Source organism: Monodelphis domestica, chromosome 4, assembly GCF_027887165.1.
Source record: "Monodelphis domestica isolate mMonDom1 chromosome 4, mMonDom1.pri, whole genome shotgun sequence".
NCBI lineage: Eukaryota > Metazoa > Chordata > Mammalia > Didelphimorphia > Didelphidae > Monodelphis > Monodelphis domestica.
Window position 1 is genome coordinate 425316099 of NC_077230.1, and position 20868 is coordinate 425336966.

The following is a 20868-nucleotide window of genomic DNA, read 5'->3' on the forward strand; positions in this document are numbered from 1 at the left end:
AACCATTGTTCCTAAGTTCAAATGTAGTCTCAGACACACTAGCTGTGTGACCCTAGGAAATTCACTTCACCCTGTTTGCCTCAGTTTCCTCATCTGTAAAATGAACTGGACAAGGAAATGGTAAACCCCTCCAGGATCTCTGCTAAGAAATGGAGTCAGGAAGAGTTGGACATGACTTAATAATGACTTCATAAAGAATTTCTCCTCACACTCAGGGGTTTTGTTTCCCATCACCTGCTGGGGGCCATCAGTCCACAATGCCTTGACAGAGTCATGCGTGGTAGCTGGGGAGACCACAGAGTGGTCCTTGGCGAGATGTGACTGCCCACTCTATCTCCCTTGCATGACATCTTTCATCAATGCCCCTTACCTATGAATTGACATGATTAGTATTCCCCCTAATCTCAAAAGAAATAATGCAAGAGCAAAACACTTGTACCCTAATTCTCCAAAAGATCACCAAAAGACCCTCAAACCCAATCCCAAAAAGACTATCATGGCTTAACTTTTATTTAGGTGCATAATTCCCAGTGAAACCACAGCTACAGGCCAAGCCCAAAACTTTCTCATGAAGCCAGCACACAAATCAATCATAGAGGCCCATACAATAGGTACAGGTGTAGTACAGGTACACTAAGCTTCAATATGCCTCAGTGATTCAATTACACAAATCAATAACTCAAACTCCCTAGTAAGCCACCTGTGATGAAATCATTTATCTTGTATTCTGTCTGTAATCACAATACAAAAATATAGAATGTTAATCAAGTGATTTGTTAAAAGTTAATGTATCACTTTTCCAATTACCTCTCTTTGATTTTGTGTATCTGCATGCAAAGATATAGATATAAAAATAAATCCCAAGCCTGGGAATGCAGAGCAGCTCGAAGATGCAAAGCAGTCCCATGGCCATAATGATTAAGCTGTCTTCCGTTTGTTATTTATTTTATGTTATTTATTTTGACTGATCATTCGCCACCTGCCAGGAACCCTGGAGTCGCCAGTGGGGCTGGACCCTTACCATGGCATTCTGGCACCAGAACAGGACCACTCCCAGCTAGGTAAGTCCCCTTCCCCTAGCCCTAAAAGTTTCAAACGGATCAGGTTCTTCCCCTGGAAGAGGTCCCAGGCCCCCCAATGTGGATAGAGCAGGGTTTGGGGGGGGAGTAATCCAGGGCCCCCAATATAAGAAGGGCGGGCTCCCAGAGAGGAGTGGTTTCAGAACAGGTTAAGTTAGGAGAAGCAAAGGGCCGCCATGGGACACAGTGAACTAAAAGAAAGCAAGCTATTCACTGAAATAATTAAACACAGTTTTCAGAAAAGGGGAGCAAAGGAGAGAAAAGCAAGCAAATCACAGCTGACTAAGTTCTTGGAGTTTATTCAAAATTGCAGTCTGTGGTTCCCCAATGTAAGAATGGTAAATATAGACAAAGAAGAAAAAGTTAGCCCAGAATCAAAATCTGATAACATCCCCGTGGGCTAGACAACCACCAGTAAACCCCTTCCCCCACTTGAGGGAAGGAGGAATGAATGGACTCGGAATAAGGGGTCCCCCTCCTCCTCCACGACCCCCAGATCTTCAGCTTTAGCAGAGAAAAGCCCATTTTTCAACCCCTTGTTGAAAACTGCCTTTTCAAATAAGGCTTGTGGAGCCAAAAACTTTTTTCACCTCTCACAGTTTTAAAGGGATAGTACCTTGGAAACAGCAAGATGGATTTTTTTATTCTTTCTTCTTCCTTTTTCTTTCTTCCTCAAGATCTTGAGTAAACACCTTAACTCTTAAAAGCATGCTTCCTATAGTACATGTTTAATGTTTGTTATGTGCGATTCAATTTATGTGTCTGCATCATAAGTTTTGTGTTTGTTTCCTTAATTGGTCATTTACAAAAATTGCTTCAAAAGTCCTCTGCTGAAAAAAGGTAATTTATGTTCCATAAATCTTGCCTCCTTTTGTTTTGGAAAGAGCCCATCCAGAAAAAAAGAGGGAAAAATGATTTGGAATACACAAAGGGAACTTTTATTCCCAAAATTGGCTATTCTCTTAGGTTTGAGGTTACAGATCTATATAGGCAACTTTGGAAAACTGCTAATTAGTCTGAAAATGTACTGTGATGAGTGGAATTTTATGGTGATGATTGTGTCTCAGTTAGAAGTGATATATGTTAGCTAAATTCAATTCTGTTCAAGCCAGAGGTCTGTTTATCAACACTAGAACCAATAAGAGATAGTGATCGCAGTAAGTTCAGAACTGGTTGAAAGTAATTAATAGACAGCTTGACACCAAGAGGAATTTTTCCTTTTTAAAAGGCAAAAAAAAACATACTGGATGCTTAGTAAAACGTAAGATGTTTATGTGTAAAATTCAGTCAGACAACAGTTATAGTGGAGAACTTTTTCTAAGAATTAAATGTTGGATTTCAAAAATGAGTGTCATTCAAAGACAGCAAAAGTAATTGCATGTTAGCATTGAGATTGTAGAAGTTCAGAATTGGTAATTAGCATAAGTGAATTTGTATAGTTGTTAAGTATGTGATGTATGGCTAAGATTGGAAGTTTTAAACAATGTTATTCTTGATAGGGAATATATGTGCTATGATTAAGAAGAAACATATCTATTTAAATATAATTTCTTATAATGTCATAATAGATGTACACAAAATATGTATGAATTTGTGCTGTGAAGAAATTTAATTTTTATTCAGATTGTGTTTAGTGCAATTGGCAAAGGAAATTTGACCAGTCCAGAAGTCAAATAAGATTCATTATTAGGCTATTAAATTTAGGTAAAAGGTAGTCGCCTCTCCCCTATTTATAGTAAGAGTAATAGAAACAAAAACTGAAGGTTTTATTCTGCTTGAGAAGAAGTTTGAAAGGAAAACTAGAATATTAAGGAAATGTTAGGGACTTTAAACAAAGTGAATTTGGAAGTTGTTAAGTTTTTAATTAATATATTGGGAGTGATTTAATGTCAAGGTTTTAAAAATGTGTAACTAAAGTGTTAAAAAAAAGATTCGAAAGAAAGGAAAGATCTTCTCAGACTACAAGGGCAGTCAAGCGTCTACTGTCTTGGAAACATTCCAAAAGTAATTTATCCCCTTTTTTAGATACAGGAAGGAGAACAAAAGTGCTTGTAAATATTTTACATTTATATTAAGGGATCAATACAACAAAAATGTTTTAAAAATATAAAAGTTTTCAGCTACCTTATCTAAATTTTAGAGATAAAATTTGAAAAACCTGAGAGGTTAGCTAATAGCTGAAATAAATCTTGATCTGATAATAAGACATATTACAACTAAGGCTTAAAGAAATAACAGGAATTTTAAGAGTTTATTTGAGTATGCCTAAATATTATAATTTCTATAAACTACTATTAAGTGAAAATATGACCTTTTTCTAGAAGCAAACAGGAATAAAAAGGGTTTTTTTTTTAAATTGAAACTGCACAATTTGGCTATGTGATTCAATTGCAAAAGTCTAAACTATAAATCCAGAATCCTAAAGAAGCTCAGGTTAGAGAACATGCCTTCCTTTTAATAACAATTGATATATTACAGTTAGTTAAACAAAAATAAAAATGCAATGATTTATGAATAATTGAATTAACTGCTTAAAATGCTAATGTAAATATGTTAGAATTGAAAGACTTGTGGTTCAAATGGTTAAGGTAAACTTTTGAGAAAATATATAGATTACTTTTTATATATCAACATGTCAATTTTTTTCTGTAAATGCTTCTGTATGAACCATAATACATTCATTATATAAATTTAAGGTCACATTTTGAAAAGTTAAGTATATTAACCCCTCAAAGGAATTGTTTAGAATTGCTAGGATACAAACTTGATGACTCATTTTGAGTCCTTGCTACCCCTCCCTTCTTTCTCTCCACATCTAGAGTTAAGTAATCATTCACTAGCTGGAAAACAGAAGCAGTTTTTGATTACAAATAAGTTCGTCGATTATTGGAAAAGGGATTCCATTACCCACATACATGTATGGGAATCCATATATAATTTTAAAAACAATAATCCTATGACTTTAAATTAATACTATTAAAGGTTTTATTTTAATTTTTGAGTAAACCTGTTTCATCACACTCACCCCCCCTTTTCTCCTGTTACAGCAGGTTTACCTGTTACCCCTCCCTCTTCCTACTACAGTAAAGAGAATTCTTAGAGAGAACACTAAAAATTTCTATTATACTAACTTTAAATAGACTTTAAGATAGGATAGGATAGTTTCTCATCACTATAATGACATGCATATAAATAAAGCTTCTATGTAGCAAAGTTAGTGAGAACCTTACATTTATTTGAGGTAAATATTTTAACAATTGCTAGGTTATGTAAACATGCAAGCAACCTGTTTCCAAATTATGACAATGATTGGAATTGGAGTATTATTGATAATGGGTAGATTCGCCATTTTATCTGCACCCCCTGGTATTTCTGTCATTGAAAGCCCCTTATCTCCCATTACTAATTTTTCTTTGTGGAAATTCATTGCTTCTCTCTCCCCCTGCTATATTACTGTGCCCCAGTGACAAGAAAAGTTCCAAACCCATTCAAATCTATGTACTGATTGTACAATGTGTTTCCCACACAACTTATAGAAATTCTTGCTATGTATTTTAACAAATTCTCTTAATCCCTCCATTCCTGCTATCATTGTATTTGTTGTTAAATAACCACCTTTTGTGATTCTTCCTGTTCATATGACTAATGACTGGTATGATGGTCCAGGCATTTATGCCGCAAAATTAATTTCCAACAGTTTAAACAATCCTAAACCCCTTCATTGCACCCCTTATATTGGATATCACTGCACTCATTTCATCACGAGCAGCCATCCCTATAAGGAGTCCACTCTACACAGACAAATCATGGATATCTGTCACTCTGGTATATCCCTTTATTCAGCCTCATCCATTGCTAATTCATTTTATGACAGCATCTCCACCCTTATCTCCAACTGTGATTTGACCCATACCTTTATTGCTCTTTTCTAATTTTTTCTTATTCTTTTTTGCTTTCCAATCCTCATCTGATACCTAGGGTCCACCATTCAGCAAGTCCAAATTGAACTGAAGACTCTTCAGCTCAAAAATAAAAAAGGGGGATATGCTGGGGGCCATCAGTCCATGATGCCTTGACAGAGTCATGTGTGGTAGCTGGGGAGACCACAGAGTGGTCCTTGGTGAGATGTGACTGCCCACTCTATCCCCGTTGCATGACTTCTTTCATCAATGCCCCTTAACTATGAATTGACATGATTATTATTCCCTCTAGTCTCAAAAGAAATAATGCAGGAACAAAACACATGTATCCTAATTCTCCAAAACATCACCAAAAGATCAGACCCTTAAACCCAATCCCAAAAAGACTATCATGGGTTAACTTTTATTTAAGTGCAAAATCTCAGCTACAAGCTAAGCCCAAAACTTTCTCATGAAGCCAGCACACAAATCAATCATAGAGGCCCATACAGGTACAGTACAAGCACACTAAGCTTCAATATGCCTCAGTGATTCAATTACACAAATCAGTAACTCAAACTCCCTAGTAAGCCACCTGTGATGAAATCATTTATCTTGTATTCTGTCTGTAATCACAATACAAAAATATAGAATGTAAATCAAGTGATTTGTTAAAAGTTAATGTATCACTTTTCCAATTACCTCTCTTTGATTTTGTATACCTGCATGCAAAGATATGGATATAAAAATATAAAAATAAATCCCAAGCCTGGGAATGCAGAGCAGCTCGAAGATGCAAAGCAGTCCCATGGCCATAATGATTAAACTGTCTTCCGTTTGTTATTTATTTTATGTTATTTATTTTGACTGATCATTCGCCACCTGCCAGGAACCCTGGAGTCGCAAGTGGACCTGGACCCTGACCGTGGCAATCACCATTTGCCTCTGTGATTCTAGTTCAGCCCTCTGGGGGCACACAGAAGACTTCTAATTCCTCTTCCACATAAGAGCTCAGAGAATTTCTATCAGGCCTCTTCATAAAGTTCTTATTCCTTTGGCTAATATGCAGAGTTTCCTCAAATGAACTTCAGAGACTTCAGACTCCCTCACCAATCTGGCTGAACACTCCCAAGTTCACTGTTTCCCCTTGTAAAATGTGTGATCTAGAACCAAATACAATAATCCAAGTGCCATCTGATAATCCAAGTGCTATCTGATAGTGCAGAAGGACAGCTGTCTCCTTATTCTTGGAATTGGGCATGCTTCTCTTAAGACTGCATTAGTGGTTGGGATAGTTATGTAGCTCAGTGGATTGAAAGCCAGGCCTAGAGATCGGAGGTTCTGAGTTCAAATCTGCCCTCAGAAACTTCCTAGCTGTATGACCCTGGGAAAGTCATTTAGCCCCCATTGCACAGTATTGATTGTACAACTTATAGGTAAGTGTTAAAAAAAGAAAGTTGCATCATGTTTTTTTCAACTGCCTGTTACCGACTGATAATAAGTTTGTGGTCCCCTCAATCATCCCCAAAGTCTCTTTATGTGATGTAACATTGCAATAAAAGACTGCCTCCAATTTCCCCTTTTTAAAATCAACCATCCGTCATTATTTCAACCATTTTTCTATGGCATACATACCAGTCACGGCCCCATCGAGGCAGATGCTTTTTTGTTATTAGGATTATTCTACTCAAGGATAGGACCTGATACCAATCCCCAATAACATTCAGCTTATCACATTCCATCTAATGTGCCAGTTTCCTGAGCTACTTCTGTATCCTATCAGTTTTTAACATCCCTATCCTCCCAATTTTTCTTTCTCTCTCTTTTCTTTCAAGTTTCAAAACTATGCTTTCTTTCTGTCTGTAGAATCAGTAGAACAATAATGGTCACCATTTACAAAGCTCTTTACATATATTATTTCATTTTATCCAAGTCACTCATAGGAACATTGAACAGAATGAGTTCAAGAACAGAAACTTCAGAAGATTTGTCTGAACTGATGCAGAATGAAGTGAGTAGAACCAAGAGGTAATTTATACAATAACTACAGTGTTATGAAGGCAAACAGCTTTGAAAAACTTGGGACCTCTGATCAATGCAGTGGCTAACAAGGATTGCAGAAAACCCATGATAATAGGTTACTCACTTTCTACAAAAACCTACAGACTTCCTATGAAATCAGCTGCCTCACTTCAGAAATGGGATGGATTCAGGGTGTATGTTGCAACAGATATTTTTTGAGATTGGGAATTAGTTTTCCTTGATTGTCTATGTGACATCAAAGGTGTATTTTAATCTTGAATCTATTATTAATGTACTAATATTGCAACCTATGTGCTCATATATGGGATTCATAGGCATAGTACTTCTTGATCATTGTATTTAATAGGTACTCTATTAATTCTGACCACTCTCCAACTCTACAGTTGAAAAGTCAGAAGAATTCCTGGGTAGGCTGCCACAGTATCGTTGTTCCCACTTTGCCAGACCAGATTCCATGACAGGTTACATGCTTAATTAAACTCCTCTTCTTTGATCTTGGGGTTGTCAGTTGAACCAATGTTAAGTCTTATGCCTTGTCACATGAACACTAGCTACCTCCCATTCCCCATTCTTTGATCCTCCAATAAAAGATTGAGGACATATGTAGGTCACTCTCTCTCTCTCTCTACCACCATCAGAGGTACACACAGGCTGGATCCCAAGCTCTTTAAGCCGTGTCTCTGAGTCTTTCTTCCTTTATTATTTTCCCTCTTTCTCTATATCCCCTTCACCCATTTTTCCTCAGTTTCTAACTCTGCTTCTCATGTATCCACCTAAGAATATATTAATTTGTGGCTATAGGCAGTTAGAATCCATACTCATCCCAAAGATTTTCTTATTCATTAGTGGTAGGAGGTAGAAGGGGGACAAAAAATAGATTTTGGTTAATTGGAAAAAATTAAATTAAGAAAAAGCACTTTTCAACCACAGGGGTCAAATACATAGCCTGCAACATTCCCAGGTGCTACCTGAACCAGGTGAAAAAGTAATTGGAAAATAGTTAACAAAAGAAAGTAACACAGAGATAATTTCATTGCTAAATTAAATTGTGCTCTAAGCATCCTTATGTACACATTTAGTCCAATAAAAAATCATCCCTCCTCTAAAGTATATGCTGTTGGTGTCTGACTTTCCCAAGGTCACATCCCCACTTCACAATTCTATCTCTCCCCCCTGCTCTCCATGCAGAACATCCCCAGAGTCAGGCACAGGAAGGTGGGATACCCCTAAGGTTTGTAACAATAAAACTGCATGAAATAAAAGGAAACTAAGGCCAGAGATGATCTCTCTATGGTCCTGCTGTACATTAATGTGATTATGGGAATGGAGGGTCTTTCATCTGTACATTGGAAAGTCAGACCAGTGAATTAATTGAGAAGCATGAATTCTACTGTGGACCCAGCTAGTTGATGCTAAAGTCAAAAGACCAGAACCAGGTTTCATAACAGACATGCTTCCATGTGTCACTTTATGCCACAAAGAGGAAAACTATAGGTGCAATGGTGAATCTCTATGTGTGAAAGGAAATGAAGTTTGCATTCTTCTTTCTATCTCCAGAATTTCCCTGCCAAAGAGGATCATGGCCAGCCCCATTGCATGACCATAGCTTATACTCTAACCAAGACTGGAAACAACACTCTATGGGTCCAAATCACCAAAGGACATGAACTGAAGGAAACAGTATGGGGCAGTCATTGAACCTGCAGTTCTAGAAGAGGGGAGACAAAGAAGGTTGTATGTCACTGGAATAGAAGAGAATAATAATATATCAAAAACAAGGATGATGGCAACAACTCACATGTTTTTTGTACCTACCATGTAAAAAAGACTTTCTCTACATAGAATTCTATTATATACAGAGCAAAAGATTGTCCATTTTTCCAGATGGAGAAACTGAGTTTGGTAAAGAAGTAGATACACTATACAGATAATAGACAGGAATGGAAGGATTCTACAATTTTCATGATCATGAGCTTAGAGCTCCTTCTATCACAAAATACCATGCTATGGGACCAGGAGGGCAGAGTGTCACTTATCTCTGTTACTCTCATGTCAGGTAAAGAGAGAGCCCAACACAAAGTTGGGGTCCCAATCCAGATACTCACCATAGATTATAAGATTCTTGGTTGCGTTGCGCGTCAATCCAGTGAATGAGTTAGATGCAGTACAGGTATAGGTTCCAGCATGATTCAGTGATGCAATAAAAGAAAATGTGGCTGAGTTGCTGACAGGTTGTCCATTCTGTAACCAAGTGAATTGGACTGGTGGGTTTGATGTAGCAGAACAGCTCAAAGTAATATTTGCCCCAGTAGGGTACACATCCGGTGTATGAACAATTGTGGCGATATCTGGGCCATCTGGAAGAAAGAGAAGGATTCCATATTGAGATTACGTTAGAAACAAGGGGCATCTTCTAATCTGTAACCCATCAGCAGGGAACACTGTGTCTCCCTGATCTTCCTTTGCACTGGGAAATTCACAACTGGTCCTCTACTTTTCCAGTGTGGATCTGAACTTGGAAGATCTTTGGGCTTTCTCCAGTTCATCACCCTACATGGCCACCCTCCACCAGAACACATGGCAAGGCCAATCTGGGCTCCCTAAAGATTAAGGGGGTTGGGAACCTCATAGACTACCTCTTTATCTCTCAGAGAAGTGACTGAATTAGCCTAGCCTCTGGGAACACACCACCAGGCTATAAGCAGGCACCATATAGGAAGAACAAATATACTTACAAGCAACATCCAGTGTGAATGGATCACTCCTATTGCTAAACAGTGGGTTCTCGATTCCACACACATAGGGTCCTTTGTTTTCCCTTCTTGTGAGGCTGCGGATAGTGAGTGTCCTTTTATCCGGGGACAGCTGTATCCTGCCACCAGCTGGGGCAACTCCGTTTATGAGCCACCAGTAAGCATGAATTTGACCTATACCCTGGCATGTGAATGAGAAGTCCTTGGTCTCCACTGCAGTAATGTTGGAGGTGAGAATGGTAGGTTTGGACAGAGGAGCTGTGCAGAGAATAGACAGAAAATGACTGTGTTGGTTCTTTTTCTTTCCTTATAATGAAATAACTGGTTTTCAAGTGGCCTGTCTAAGACCTTGGCAAGTCTGGAGGCCAGAGACCAAGAATCTGTGATTTCAATGGCAAAGACAAAGACACCCCTTTCTCTAGAGCAGATCTCAACTCCTCCAGAACTTGGGAAATTCATCTTCAGTTCCTGTGTCTGACAAAGACATTCACATGGAACCCAAGCCCCTGGTGTTCAACTTTTTTGGGCTGAGGCAAGCTGGTCTGGGGATGACAGACCCCTTCATCCAGCACCTGGACTTGGATTTGAGTCCTTTCTAGCTTGGCAGAACCATGTGAAGATTGAATTTGACTCTCCCCTGATTGTCACAATGAAAATCCTTAACTCTCCCCTAATTGTGAAGATTAAATTGTATCCCCTGTCTGTTTTTAGATTTTAATAACCAAAATTGTAAACACCCTACTTAAAAGTTAAATATAGAGATATGCCCGTTTTAGATCTAGTCACCAAAAGTGAAAGTATCCCACTTAATCATGATGTGTGCGGTCTGTGACCCACATGTGCGATAGTGGGTGACAAATCAGAATCTACCGATTTCCTCCTGGGCAGTCCTAAAGCAGGACTTCAACTGTGATTGGTAGATGTGGAATTAGGGGAAAGCACAGGAAGTGACACAAGAAAAAATGTCTTTATAAGGAGCTGTTACTTCCTGTCAATTCTTCATTCATTGATGTGCTAACTGTACCTGAGACCCTGTTCCTGACTGGACTGACTTGTGGTAAGTACAAATCTGACTCTTAATGGCTGGATTTTCTCTGAAGAGAACAGCCTCAGGAAAGAACTATCCTCCTGAGAAAGGCTCCCTATAACCCCAGGGCCTCAGCTACAAGGGCAGAGACCCCTCAGGCTAAGAACTAACTCTCCCTGCCCAGGGGCCAGGAGCAAATTAATTAGTGTTTAGGCTAGGTAGCTTACCTTATCCTCTGTGATGTCTTACTTCACTCTTTCTGCATTTTATAAATAAATTGTAAATAAATCTCTTTGGAATTAATTAAATTCCTGGTGACCAAACTTGTAAATATAAAATCCAACTCTTTTTTTCTATATAACCCTCTTCAACCTTCACCCATTACAACCATCAAGAGTTAATATTTCCTTGGCCTGGACTTCAAGAATCCAGGGTTCCTTACCTCCATGGCTTTTTGAGGATATTGGGGAAGGCTGGAGAGGATGGACTAGGGACAGGCCACAGGGAGATTGTGTTCAGAAAGAGAAACATTAGTTTAACTCTGAAGACGAAAGAAAAGGAAAGGCAGACAGTGGGAATAGTTCATGTATTAGCAAGGTACAAAAAGAAGAGCCTCTGACTGGGAGTCAGGAGAGACCTGTTTCAGTCTAGAGATATTAAACCCACAATAACATCTCTCATGCCTCGGACTCTGTTTTGCAATCAGGAGGCAGTTCATACCCTTTACAGATGATTCTGGAATTCCCTATTTTGGGTTCTCCCCTTTCCTTAGGATTTTCCTTGCTCTGCAAGATGAGAATTAGAATATGGAAGGTGATCATCTTCAAGATTAGATATAGTCTTATGCTGGGTAGCTGAACCAAAGTGGACAAATTTTCCCTGAGCATTCATGGCCCAAGGGGAGCCCTTTCCTTATCTCTAATTGGCAGGTAGTCCTTGCCACTGAGAGAGGTGTGTGTGCCAGAGCAATCTCTGGGGCACATCCAGTAAGCTTGCCAGCCTTCCTTCCTGGGTCATCCTTGGCCAGGTGTCTTAGGATTCATTTCCAAAGTGGAAGGAATAACTTAGAAATATTACAGCAACTTTGACCTTTCTTCTTGGTTTTGGTAGTTTGCACTACTTCCCAGGGTCTCTGTTGGGAAGTTTAGGGTGAGGAAGTATCAACCTCCCACTTGTATCAAGTAATGTCAAGTGGGACTGGCCAGGAAGGTAACAAATTTGAGGTCAGGTAGGCACCTTTTGAATTGGGGGAGAATATGAGGGAACACTGAGCATGCTCCTGGGCAAGACAGCCATGGTAAGACATTTTGGAAGGTGCCTCGGCAAACCCAATGGATCCAATGCCTAGCATGGTATAGTGACAAGTGTTGGATTTAGAGTGAGGAAGTACTGAGTTCAAATCCTGTCTCAGAATATTATTGGCTGTGTGAATTTTAGTAAGTACTTATCTGTGTCTGTCTCCTCATCAGTACAATGGGCTTAATAATCTCTCCCTCATAGTGTTCTTAGATCAAATGAAACCATTTCTAAAAACTTTTTATAAATCATGAACATAGACTGAACAAAGGTTCAGAGGAGGGAAAGTACAGAGTTTGAGTCTGAATGCCAAAGGTAGACACCCATGCTGTCTGAGGAGACAATGAATACCTGAATGATCTGAAAAGTCTTCGACAATTTTTTGAAGGGCTACAGTTTAATGGCAGTCTAAGAACACTGAAGGACAGCCTATAGTCAATAGGGAGACATGAGCAGAGAAGAGGCATGAGCACACACATATTTAAATGAAGGATCAATTGAGGGCACTGGAGATACTTAGCCCAAAGAAGAGAAGACTTAAAGGGGAGGAGAGACATGTGTCCTAGAGACATAGAGTTATAATGGGCTCTATGCCCCTGCCAAGCGATACTCAGTGGATTACAGTGATCAGATAAAGACTCTTTCCTGATTTTCTCCTACCAGCAACAATCAGGCTCCCTTTCTTTCTTGACTCTCCAACTCTTATTTTTTTAAACCCTTACCTTCTGCAATAGAATCAATACCCCACAGGCCAAATATGATCCAGTTTTATTGGACTTGACTCCCTGCTCATTTCTGTTCCAAAAATGATTTGAGATGCCTTGGAGAACTGAACTGAACAGGATTCCTGGACTGACTCTACAACAGTTATGAGACCCATAAACAGGCTCACATCCAACCTAATCCCTTCATGGGTGAGGATGGGCTCCAACATTTGCCCCTCTATGATCAGAGGCAAATCAGGCTGGCTCAATCATTCCTGGCCTCAGATCTTCCTCTCTTGCTATAGATCTTCTTCTGTCCACTAGGTGGAACTACCAGAACAGGAAGGACTCTGGCTCATTACTCCAAAAAGTTTCAGAGTAGCAGTTGACACCAAGTGTGATCTAGGGCATCTTAACATCTCTAGGGCTGTCTGTGGATACAACTGACCAGTACCCTGGAAAAATCAAGGAATGTCCAATTAAACATAAACATGAAAATCTTGAAAATCAAAATAGAGTTTAATAACTGCACAACAAGTTTTCCTTTTCTGAAAGGGAAATTTAGTGATTCTGAACCATACTGTCTGTCTCAGTCAAATTTGCCTCCTCTTGTTTGGGACATAGTCCTGGAGGGGGCAGGGACTGAGTCATTTTTCTGTATCTCTAGTCCAGAGCCTAGGGACACCTTGTGCTGAGCAAGTGGGTGAAAAATATTGTGGGATAGAGGTGAATGCCCTGTGGGACCCAGGTCAGTTAGATGAATGAATGAATGCACCTGTGGACTGATAAGAAGAGGATCAGTGATGTAGGAGGTGGGGAAGGGAGAAGGCTTGGTGTTAGTCTAATGCAACTTATCAGCCTCAGTTTCCTTACCATTCAAATGAAGATAATGCTTGTGATTTGGAACACAATGAGATACTATATTGCTTAGTAGACTTTAAAGTGCTGAGTATCTGGAAACTCCTGTAATTAGTATCATCTCATTTCTCTGTGCCTAGAAGATTACTCAGTTTAGGTCAATAGATTCCCAGGGGGTAATGCATAAAGCTGAACTCATTAGGTGAGCCATCAAAGTGGGAATGACCTGGGGAAGCAGAAGGGCAGCAGTTAGAAACCAACAGGGGCAGAGCCAAGATGGCAGCATAGCAGGAGCTACTCTGAATCTCCTTCTAACCAATCATTACAAAGCATCTCAAAAGAACAGGAACCAAAACCAGAGGAGTAAGAGACTCTCCTACTGGACACAGTATGAAAGATAGACAGTGAGTGAGGATTCCTATGCCTTATGGGAGAGAAACTACTCAAATCAAAGTACTTGTTGACCACATCTTCCCCCACATCAAATACTGAACCACAGTTAATGCCAGGGCCAGGAAAATCTCCAACGATTTTGCCTTGGCAATGAGACTCAAAGCTGAATAACACAGTCCTTGCAGCAGGACAGCAAAGGGGTAGCCAAAGGGGCAGTCAAAGCAGAGGTGCAGATGATGAACTTAGTGCAAAACCCATGTTACAGTTGAAAATCCAAGAGGCAACAGCTGAGGAAGATAGCCATAGGACAAAATGCTTTGAAGCAAGAACTACACATAAAAAAAAACCTCATCAGAGATCTACCTACATTCATTCAAGCCTCAGAAAGGGAAGGAAAGATAGTCCCAAGTCCCTTGAGACAGAAACTATGAAAGCACTGACAACCAACATGCAAGAATCCTACAGGGGCAAAAGGAGTTAACAATACCAAAAAAATACCCACTTGACCCTTTACAATTTTTATGGAGAAAAAGAGCAAATGTAGAATATCTGTCTTGTAAAGTGGGTAGAGGGTGTGCACATCATCCTCTTCCTCATTTCTTGCTCTGGTGCCCAGGATTCTCACATTAAAAAAAAAAACAATCCCATAAATTTTGTTTTAGAATATATATTGAATATTGGATCTAAAGCAGAAGAGCGTAATGGCTTGGGAATTGGGGGTAAGTGACATGCCCAGAGTAACAGAGATAGGAAGTGACAAAGGACAGATTTGAAGTCAAGACCACCTTATTCCAGGCCTGGCCCCTCTATTCACTGAGCCCTTTCATCTTGTTTCTAGGAAAAGAGAAACCAGGAAAAGGAGAAAGCTGTGGGAGAGACCTGAGAACCGGAGAGTTAACACCATTCTCAGAAGGAAATGCTTCCTCAGTGTTCCATTTCCTGCATAGTCCAGCAACATTAGCACTAGATGACTAGCATGGAGAGGTGCCTTATTAGTCTATTTCAGATTTCCCCCAATTAATAAACTTCCTGTGTTTCTGATTTCCCTTTAATGAGATTCCTTAGTAGCTGCTTCCAATCAAGGAACAAGGAATGAGGATCCCACAACTTCCATAGGAAAGCTCACCAAGGGAAGACACCCACATCTCACAAACAGTGCCAAAACAAGGGGAGAGGGGGGATGGATGGGTGAGAATATGACTCTTGGGAAACAAGTCCTCTTCTGCAAGTCTGACCTGGCCAGGTTGGCATGGATGGCTCTTGCCACTCTGTGGATCAGAATAGGGCAAGTCTTTCTTTCTAGGATTGGGAGGGAAGAATCCCAGGTCTGTTTTATAAGTTATGTAAAGGAGGAACCTGGCCTTTGGAAGTCCATGGCTCCAAAGTTGGAAAAGGCACAGAAATGGAGGTTGGAGGAGTCTTTCAGAGCTATGGGGCCACTAGGAGAACCCACTGGTGGCTAAATCTGTTGGTTCCTGACTTTATTTGCAGGGACTGCATACTGCGGATTTGTGCTCTGTAAGCTTATGGTACTTGGACCTGAATAAATATCACACATTATTTGACTGAGGTCTCAATCAGAGCAACTGAGCTCCTTGTGAAAGAAGGGATACTTAGAGAAGAGTTAAAAGTCTTGTCTTTGGAGCTTCTTAAATTTCAAGATTTCTTCCCAGGCACCAGGGTTTCTTTCTCCCTGCTTCATCAAGCCTCATCACTGACATAAAACTACCTCAAAGTTAGTCCTTCAGTCATATGCACTATTTTTCTCCTACTCAGCTAGTCTATGGAGTGTTGGATCTGTCTCTGGAGTCTTTTCCCACACTTAGTTTCTCACTACCTTGTGTAATATTTTAAATTATGAGATTGTTTGGAGTTTGATAACTTCATTAAATGAAAGTAGTAGTAGTAGTAGTAGTAGTAGTAGTAGTAGTAGTAGTAGTAGTAGTAGTAGTAGTAGTAGTAATAGTAGTAGTAGTATTGGTATAGACAGGGGAAAATGGGAGAAAGGTAAAGAGATACTTAGTGTTAAAAGGAATTTCCCTCCGGATTATGTGTTTGTTTGATATCATCAATCAGTGACCTGTAGGTCAATTACCATTGAGATGTGCAGGTATTGACAAACCATCAGAGAAAGGAAGTTAAAACCAAGGAAAGGGGAAACTGATCCCACAGGAACTGCCCTCTTGTTTGTTGCCAGGCAAACTGAGGAATTATGATTAGTTCTTGAGATGTGATGGGGTAGAGCTAGTGGATGGAGAAAACTACTTATAAGGTTAGACCAAGGAACTGCTCCTGCTTCTCTCTCTCTCTCTCTCTCTCTCTCTCTCTCTCTCTCTCTCTCTCTCTCTGTCTGTCTGTCTGTCTGTCTGTCTGTCTGTCTGTCTGTCTCTGTCTCTCTCTCTGTCTCTGTCTCTGTCTCTCTCTCTCTCTCTCTCTCTCTCTCTCTCTGTCTGTCTCTCTGTCTGTCTGTCTCTCTCTCTCTCTCTCTCTCTCTCTCTCTGTCTCTCTCTCTTTCTCTCTCTCTCTTGCTCTCTCTTTCTCCCTCTCCCTCTCCCTCTCCCTCCATCTTAGGTGTAGGTGTTTAGCTTCAAAACATCAAATGGTAAATACGGTATTCAGCTAATTACTTTCCTACATTTCCCTATCTTTCCTATCACTTCTTTGATGTAACAAAGCTACTCAAGCTACTAATAGCCTCATAATTTAATTTTAATTGTTCCCCTGTGGGACCACAAAATTTTGACATATACTTTCATTTTCTTCAGTTTCCTTACATTTTACTCTCCCTAAACTATTTTTAAGTAAGTGTTAGTAGCTGATTTAGATTGGCTAAAAAACTTGCTGACCAGAGCCAGTAATCAAGACTGATCCATACTACAATCTCACTGGATTGTGATTGGATTGGTGAGAAATGGTTAAGTATTAAGGGAGGGAAGCAAGCTTAACTTTTGTTTTTTTCCCCAAATAGAGCCAGGTTTGGGGATTAAGCTCTAATTAATAATTAAATGATAACTAGGAGACATAGTGGATGGAGACTGGAGTCAGGAAACTCATCTTTCTGAGTTCAAATCTGGTTCAGACACTCACTAGCTGTATGACCCTGGGAAAGTCACTTCACCCTGTTTGCCTCAGTTTCCTTATCTGTAAAATGTGGTAGACAAGGAAATGGCAAACCTCTCCAGGATCTGTGCTAAGAAATGGAGTCAGGAAGAGTTGAACATGACTTAATAATGACTTCATAAAGAATTTCTCCTCACACATAAGGGTTTTGCTTTCTATCACTATTTGCCTCTATGATTCTAGTGCAGCCCTCTGAGCCCACACAGAACACTTCTAATTCCTCTTCCACATAAGAGTCCAGAAAATTGCTATCAGGCCTCTCCCCAAAGCTTTCTATTCCTTTATCTAATATGTAGTTCCCTCAATTGATCTTTGGAGACTCCAGACACCTCATCATTCTGGCTGAACACTCCCCAGTTCACTGTTTCCCCTTGTAAAATGTGTGATCTAGAACCAAATACAATAATCCAAGTGCCATCTGATAGTACAGAAGAACAGCTCTCTCCTTATTCTTCAAAGTGGACGTGCTTCTCTTAAGACTGAATTAGTGGTTGGGGTATTTGTTTAGCTCAGTGAATTGAGAGCCAGGCCTAGAGAACAGAGGTTCTGGGATCAAATCTGACCTCAAATAATTCCAGCTATATGACCCTGGGCCTGTCACTTAGTATTGATTCTATGTCTGATAGGTAAGGGTTAAAAAAAGTGTGCATTTAGGTTTTTCAACTGCCCTGTTACCTTTCCAACTGATAATATGTTTGTGGTTCTCTCAGGCATACCCAAGGTCTCTTTATGCAATCCAACATTAAAAGTCTGTCTCCAATTTCCCCTTTTTTAAATCAATCATCCCCCATTAATTCAACTTTTTTCTATGTAATGGGTAACAGTCACTGCCCCATCAAGGCCAATGCTTTTTGGTAATTTGGACTTTTTGTACTCAAGGATAGGACCTGATACCAATCCCCAGTGACATTCATCTTATCACATTACGTCTACTGTGCCAGCATCCTGAACTACTTCTGCATCCTATCTGCTTCTACCATCCCTCTCCTGCCAATTTTTCTTTTTCTCTTTTCCTTCCAGTTTCAAAATTTTGCTTTCTGCTTGTCTGTAGAATCAGTAGAACAATAATGGTCACCATTTACAAAGCTCTTTACAGATATTATTTCATTTGATCCAAGTCACTCATAGGAACATTAAACAGAATGAGTTCAAGAACAGAAACTTCAGAAGATTTGTCTGAACTGATGCAGAATGAAGTGAGTACAACCAAGAGGTAAGTTATACAATAATGACAGTGATCTGAAGACAAACAACTTTGAAAGACGTGAGACCTCTGATCAATGCAGTGGCTAATAAAGTGGCAGAAGACACATGATAATAAGTTACTCACTTCTAACAAAAAGCTACAGACTTTATATGAAAATCAGCTGCCTCACTTCAGAAATGCGATGGACTCAGCATGTATGTTGCAAGTGATAATTTCTTGAGCTTGGGAATTCGTTTTCCTTGATTATTCATGTGGCATCATAGGTGAATTTTAATCTTGAAACTATTATTAATGTTTTAATATTGCAACCTATGTGGTCATGTACCATATTCACAAGCATAGTAGTTCTTGATCATTGTATTTAATAGGTACTCTATTAATTCTGACCACTCTACAAATCTACAGTCCAAAAGTCAGAAGAATTCCTGGGTAAGCTGCCTTGGGGTCCTAGTTCACACCTTGTCTGACCAGATTCCATACCAGGTCACATGTTTGAATAAACCCCGCCTCTTTGATGTTGTGGTTGTCAGTTGAGCCAATGTTAAATCTTATGCCTTGTCACATGAACACTAGCTACCTCCCATTCCCCATTCATTGATCCACCAATAAAAGAGCAAGGAAATATATAGTTCACTGTCTCTCTCTCTCTCTCTCCCACCATCAGAGGTGCACATAGGCTGGATCCCAAGCTCTTTAAGTCTTGTCTCTGAGTCTTTCTTCCTTTATTATTTTCCCTCTTTATCTCTATTTGCTTCACACATTTTCTCTCAGTTTTTGAGTCTCCTTCTCAGGTGTCCAACTAAGAATATATTAATTTGTGGCTTCAGGCATGCACAACCCATACTTATCCCAAACATATTCTTTTTCATTAGTGGTAGGAGGTAGAAGGGGGACAGAAAATAGATTTTGGTTAATTGGAAAAAATTAAATTAAGAAAAAGCTCTTTTCAACCACAGGTGTCAAATACAAAGCCTGCAACATTCCCAGGTGCTACCTGAACCAGGTGAAAAAGTAATTGGAAAATAGTTAACAAAAGAAAGTATTGCTAAATTAAATTGTGCTTTAAGCATCCTTATGTACACATTTAGTCCAATAAAAAGTCATCCCTCCTCTAAAGTATATGCTGTTGGTGTCTGACTTCCCCAAGGTCACATCCCCACTTCACAATTCTATCTCTCCCCCCTGCTCTCCATGCAGAACATCCCCAGAGTCAGGCACAGGAAGTTGGGATACCCCTAAGGTTTGTAACAATAAAACTGCATGAAATAAAAGGAAACTAAGGCCAGAGATGATCTCTCTATGGTCCTGCTGTACATTAATGTGATTATGGAAGTGGAGGGTCTTTCATCTGTACATAGGAAAGTCAGACCAGTGAATTAATTGAGAAGCATGAATTCTACTGTGGACCAAGTTACTGGATGCTAAAGCCAATAGATGAGAACCAGGTTTCATAACAGACATGCTTCCATGTGTCACTTTATGCCACAAAGAGGAAAAATATAGGTGCAATGGTAGATCTCTATGTGTGAAAGGAAACAATATATACATTCTCCTTTCCATCTTCTGAAGTTCCATGCCAAAGAGGAACATGGCCAGCCCCATTACATGACCACAGCTTGTATTCCAAACAAGATGGGAAACACCATGTGGGTCCACAGCACTAAGGGAAATGGACTGAATTAAAGACTATGGGGCAGTCATTGAACCTGCAGTCCTAGAAGTTGGGAGACAAAGAAGGTTGTATGTCACTGGGACAGAAGAGAATAATACAATATCAATAACAATGACAATGATGACAACTCACATGTTTTTTTGTGCCTATGATGTAAAAAGGAATTTCTCCACATAGAATCCTATTATATACAGAGCAAATATTATTCATTTTTCCAGATGAAGAAACTGAGGATCCAAAAGGAGGAGACACATTTACTACACAGATAGTAGACAGAAAAGGAAGGATTCAATCCAAGTTTCATGATTCTGAGCTCAGGGCTCTTTTTACCACAATGCACTGTGTCATGGGACCAGGGGCGGGGCAGAATGTCACTTATGTGTATTTCTCTCATACCGGGGAAAGAGAGAGTCTAACAGGCCACAATCCAGATACTCACCATAGATTATAAGATTCTTGGTTGCGGTGCGCGTCAATCCAGTGAATGAGTTAGATGCACTACAAGTATAGGTTCCAGCATGATTCAGGGTTGCAATAAAAGAAAATGTAGCTGAGTTGCTGACAGGTTGTCCATTCTGTAACCAAGTGAATTGTGCTGCTGGGTTAGAATTAGCATAACAGGTCAAGGTAATATTTGCCCCAACAGGGTACTCATTGACTGTATGAACAATCGTGGCGTTATCTGGACCATCTGGAGGAAAGAGAAGGATTCCATATTGAGATTACAGCAGAAAGACGGGGCATCTCCTAGTCTCTAACCCATCAGCAGGGATCACTATTTTTCCCTGACCCTCCTTTGCTCTGAGAAATTCACAAC

The 20868-nt window shown here is 39.7% G+C and overlaps 1 protein-coding gene across 1 annotated transcript in view; it reads right to left on the reverse strand.

Annotated features, from left to right (window-relative positions):
* Positions 1 to 20868, reverse strand: part of LOC103092368 (uncharacterized) — a 1666349-nt gene that overhangs the window by 1021959 nt on the left and 623522 nt on the right. The window contains exons 59-61 of the mRNA XM_056825346.1: positions 20491 to 20742; positions 9757 to 10032; positions 9127 to 9378 (exon numbers count right to left, since the gene is read on the reverse strand). Coding sequence (XP_056681324.1) covers positions 9127 to 9378; positions 9757 to 10032; positions 20491 to 20742 — 780 coding nt within the window. The remainder of the gene's footprint in view (positions 1 to 9126; positions 9379 to 9756; positions 10033 to 20490; positions 20743 to 20868) is intronic.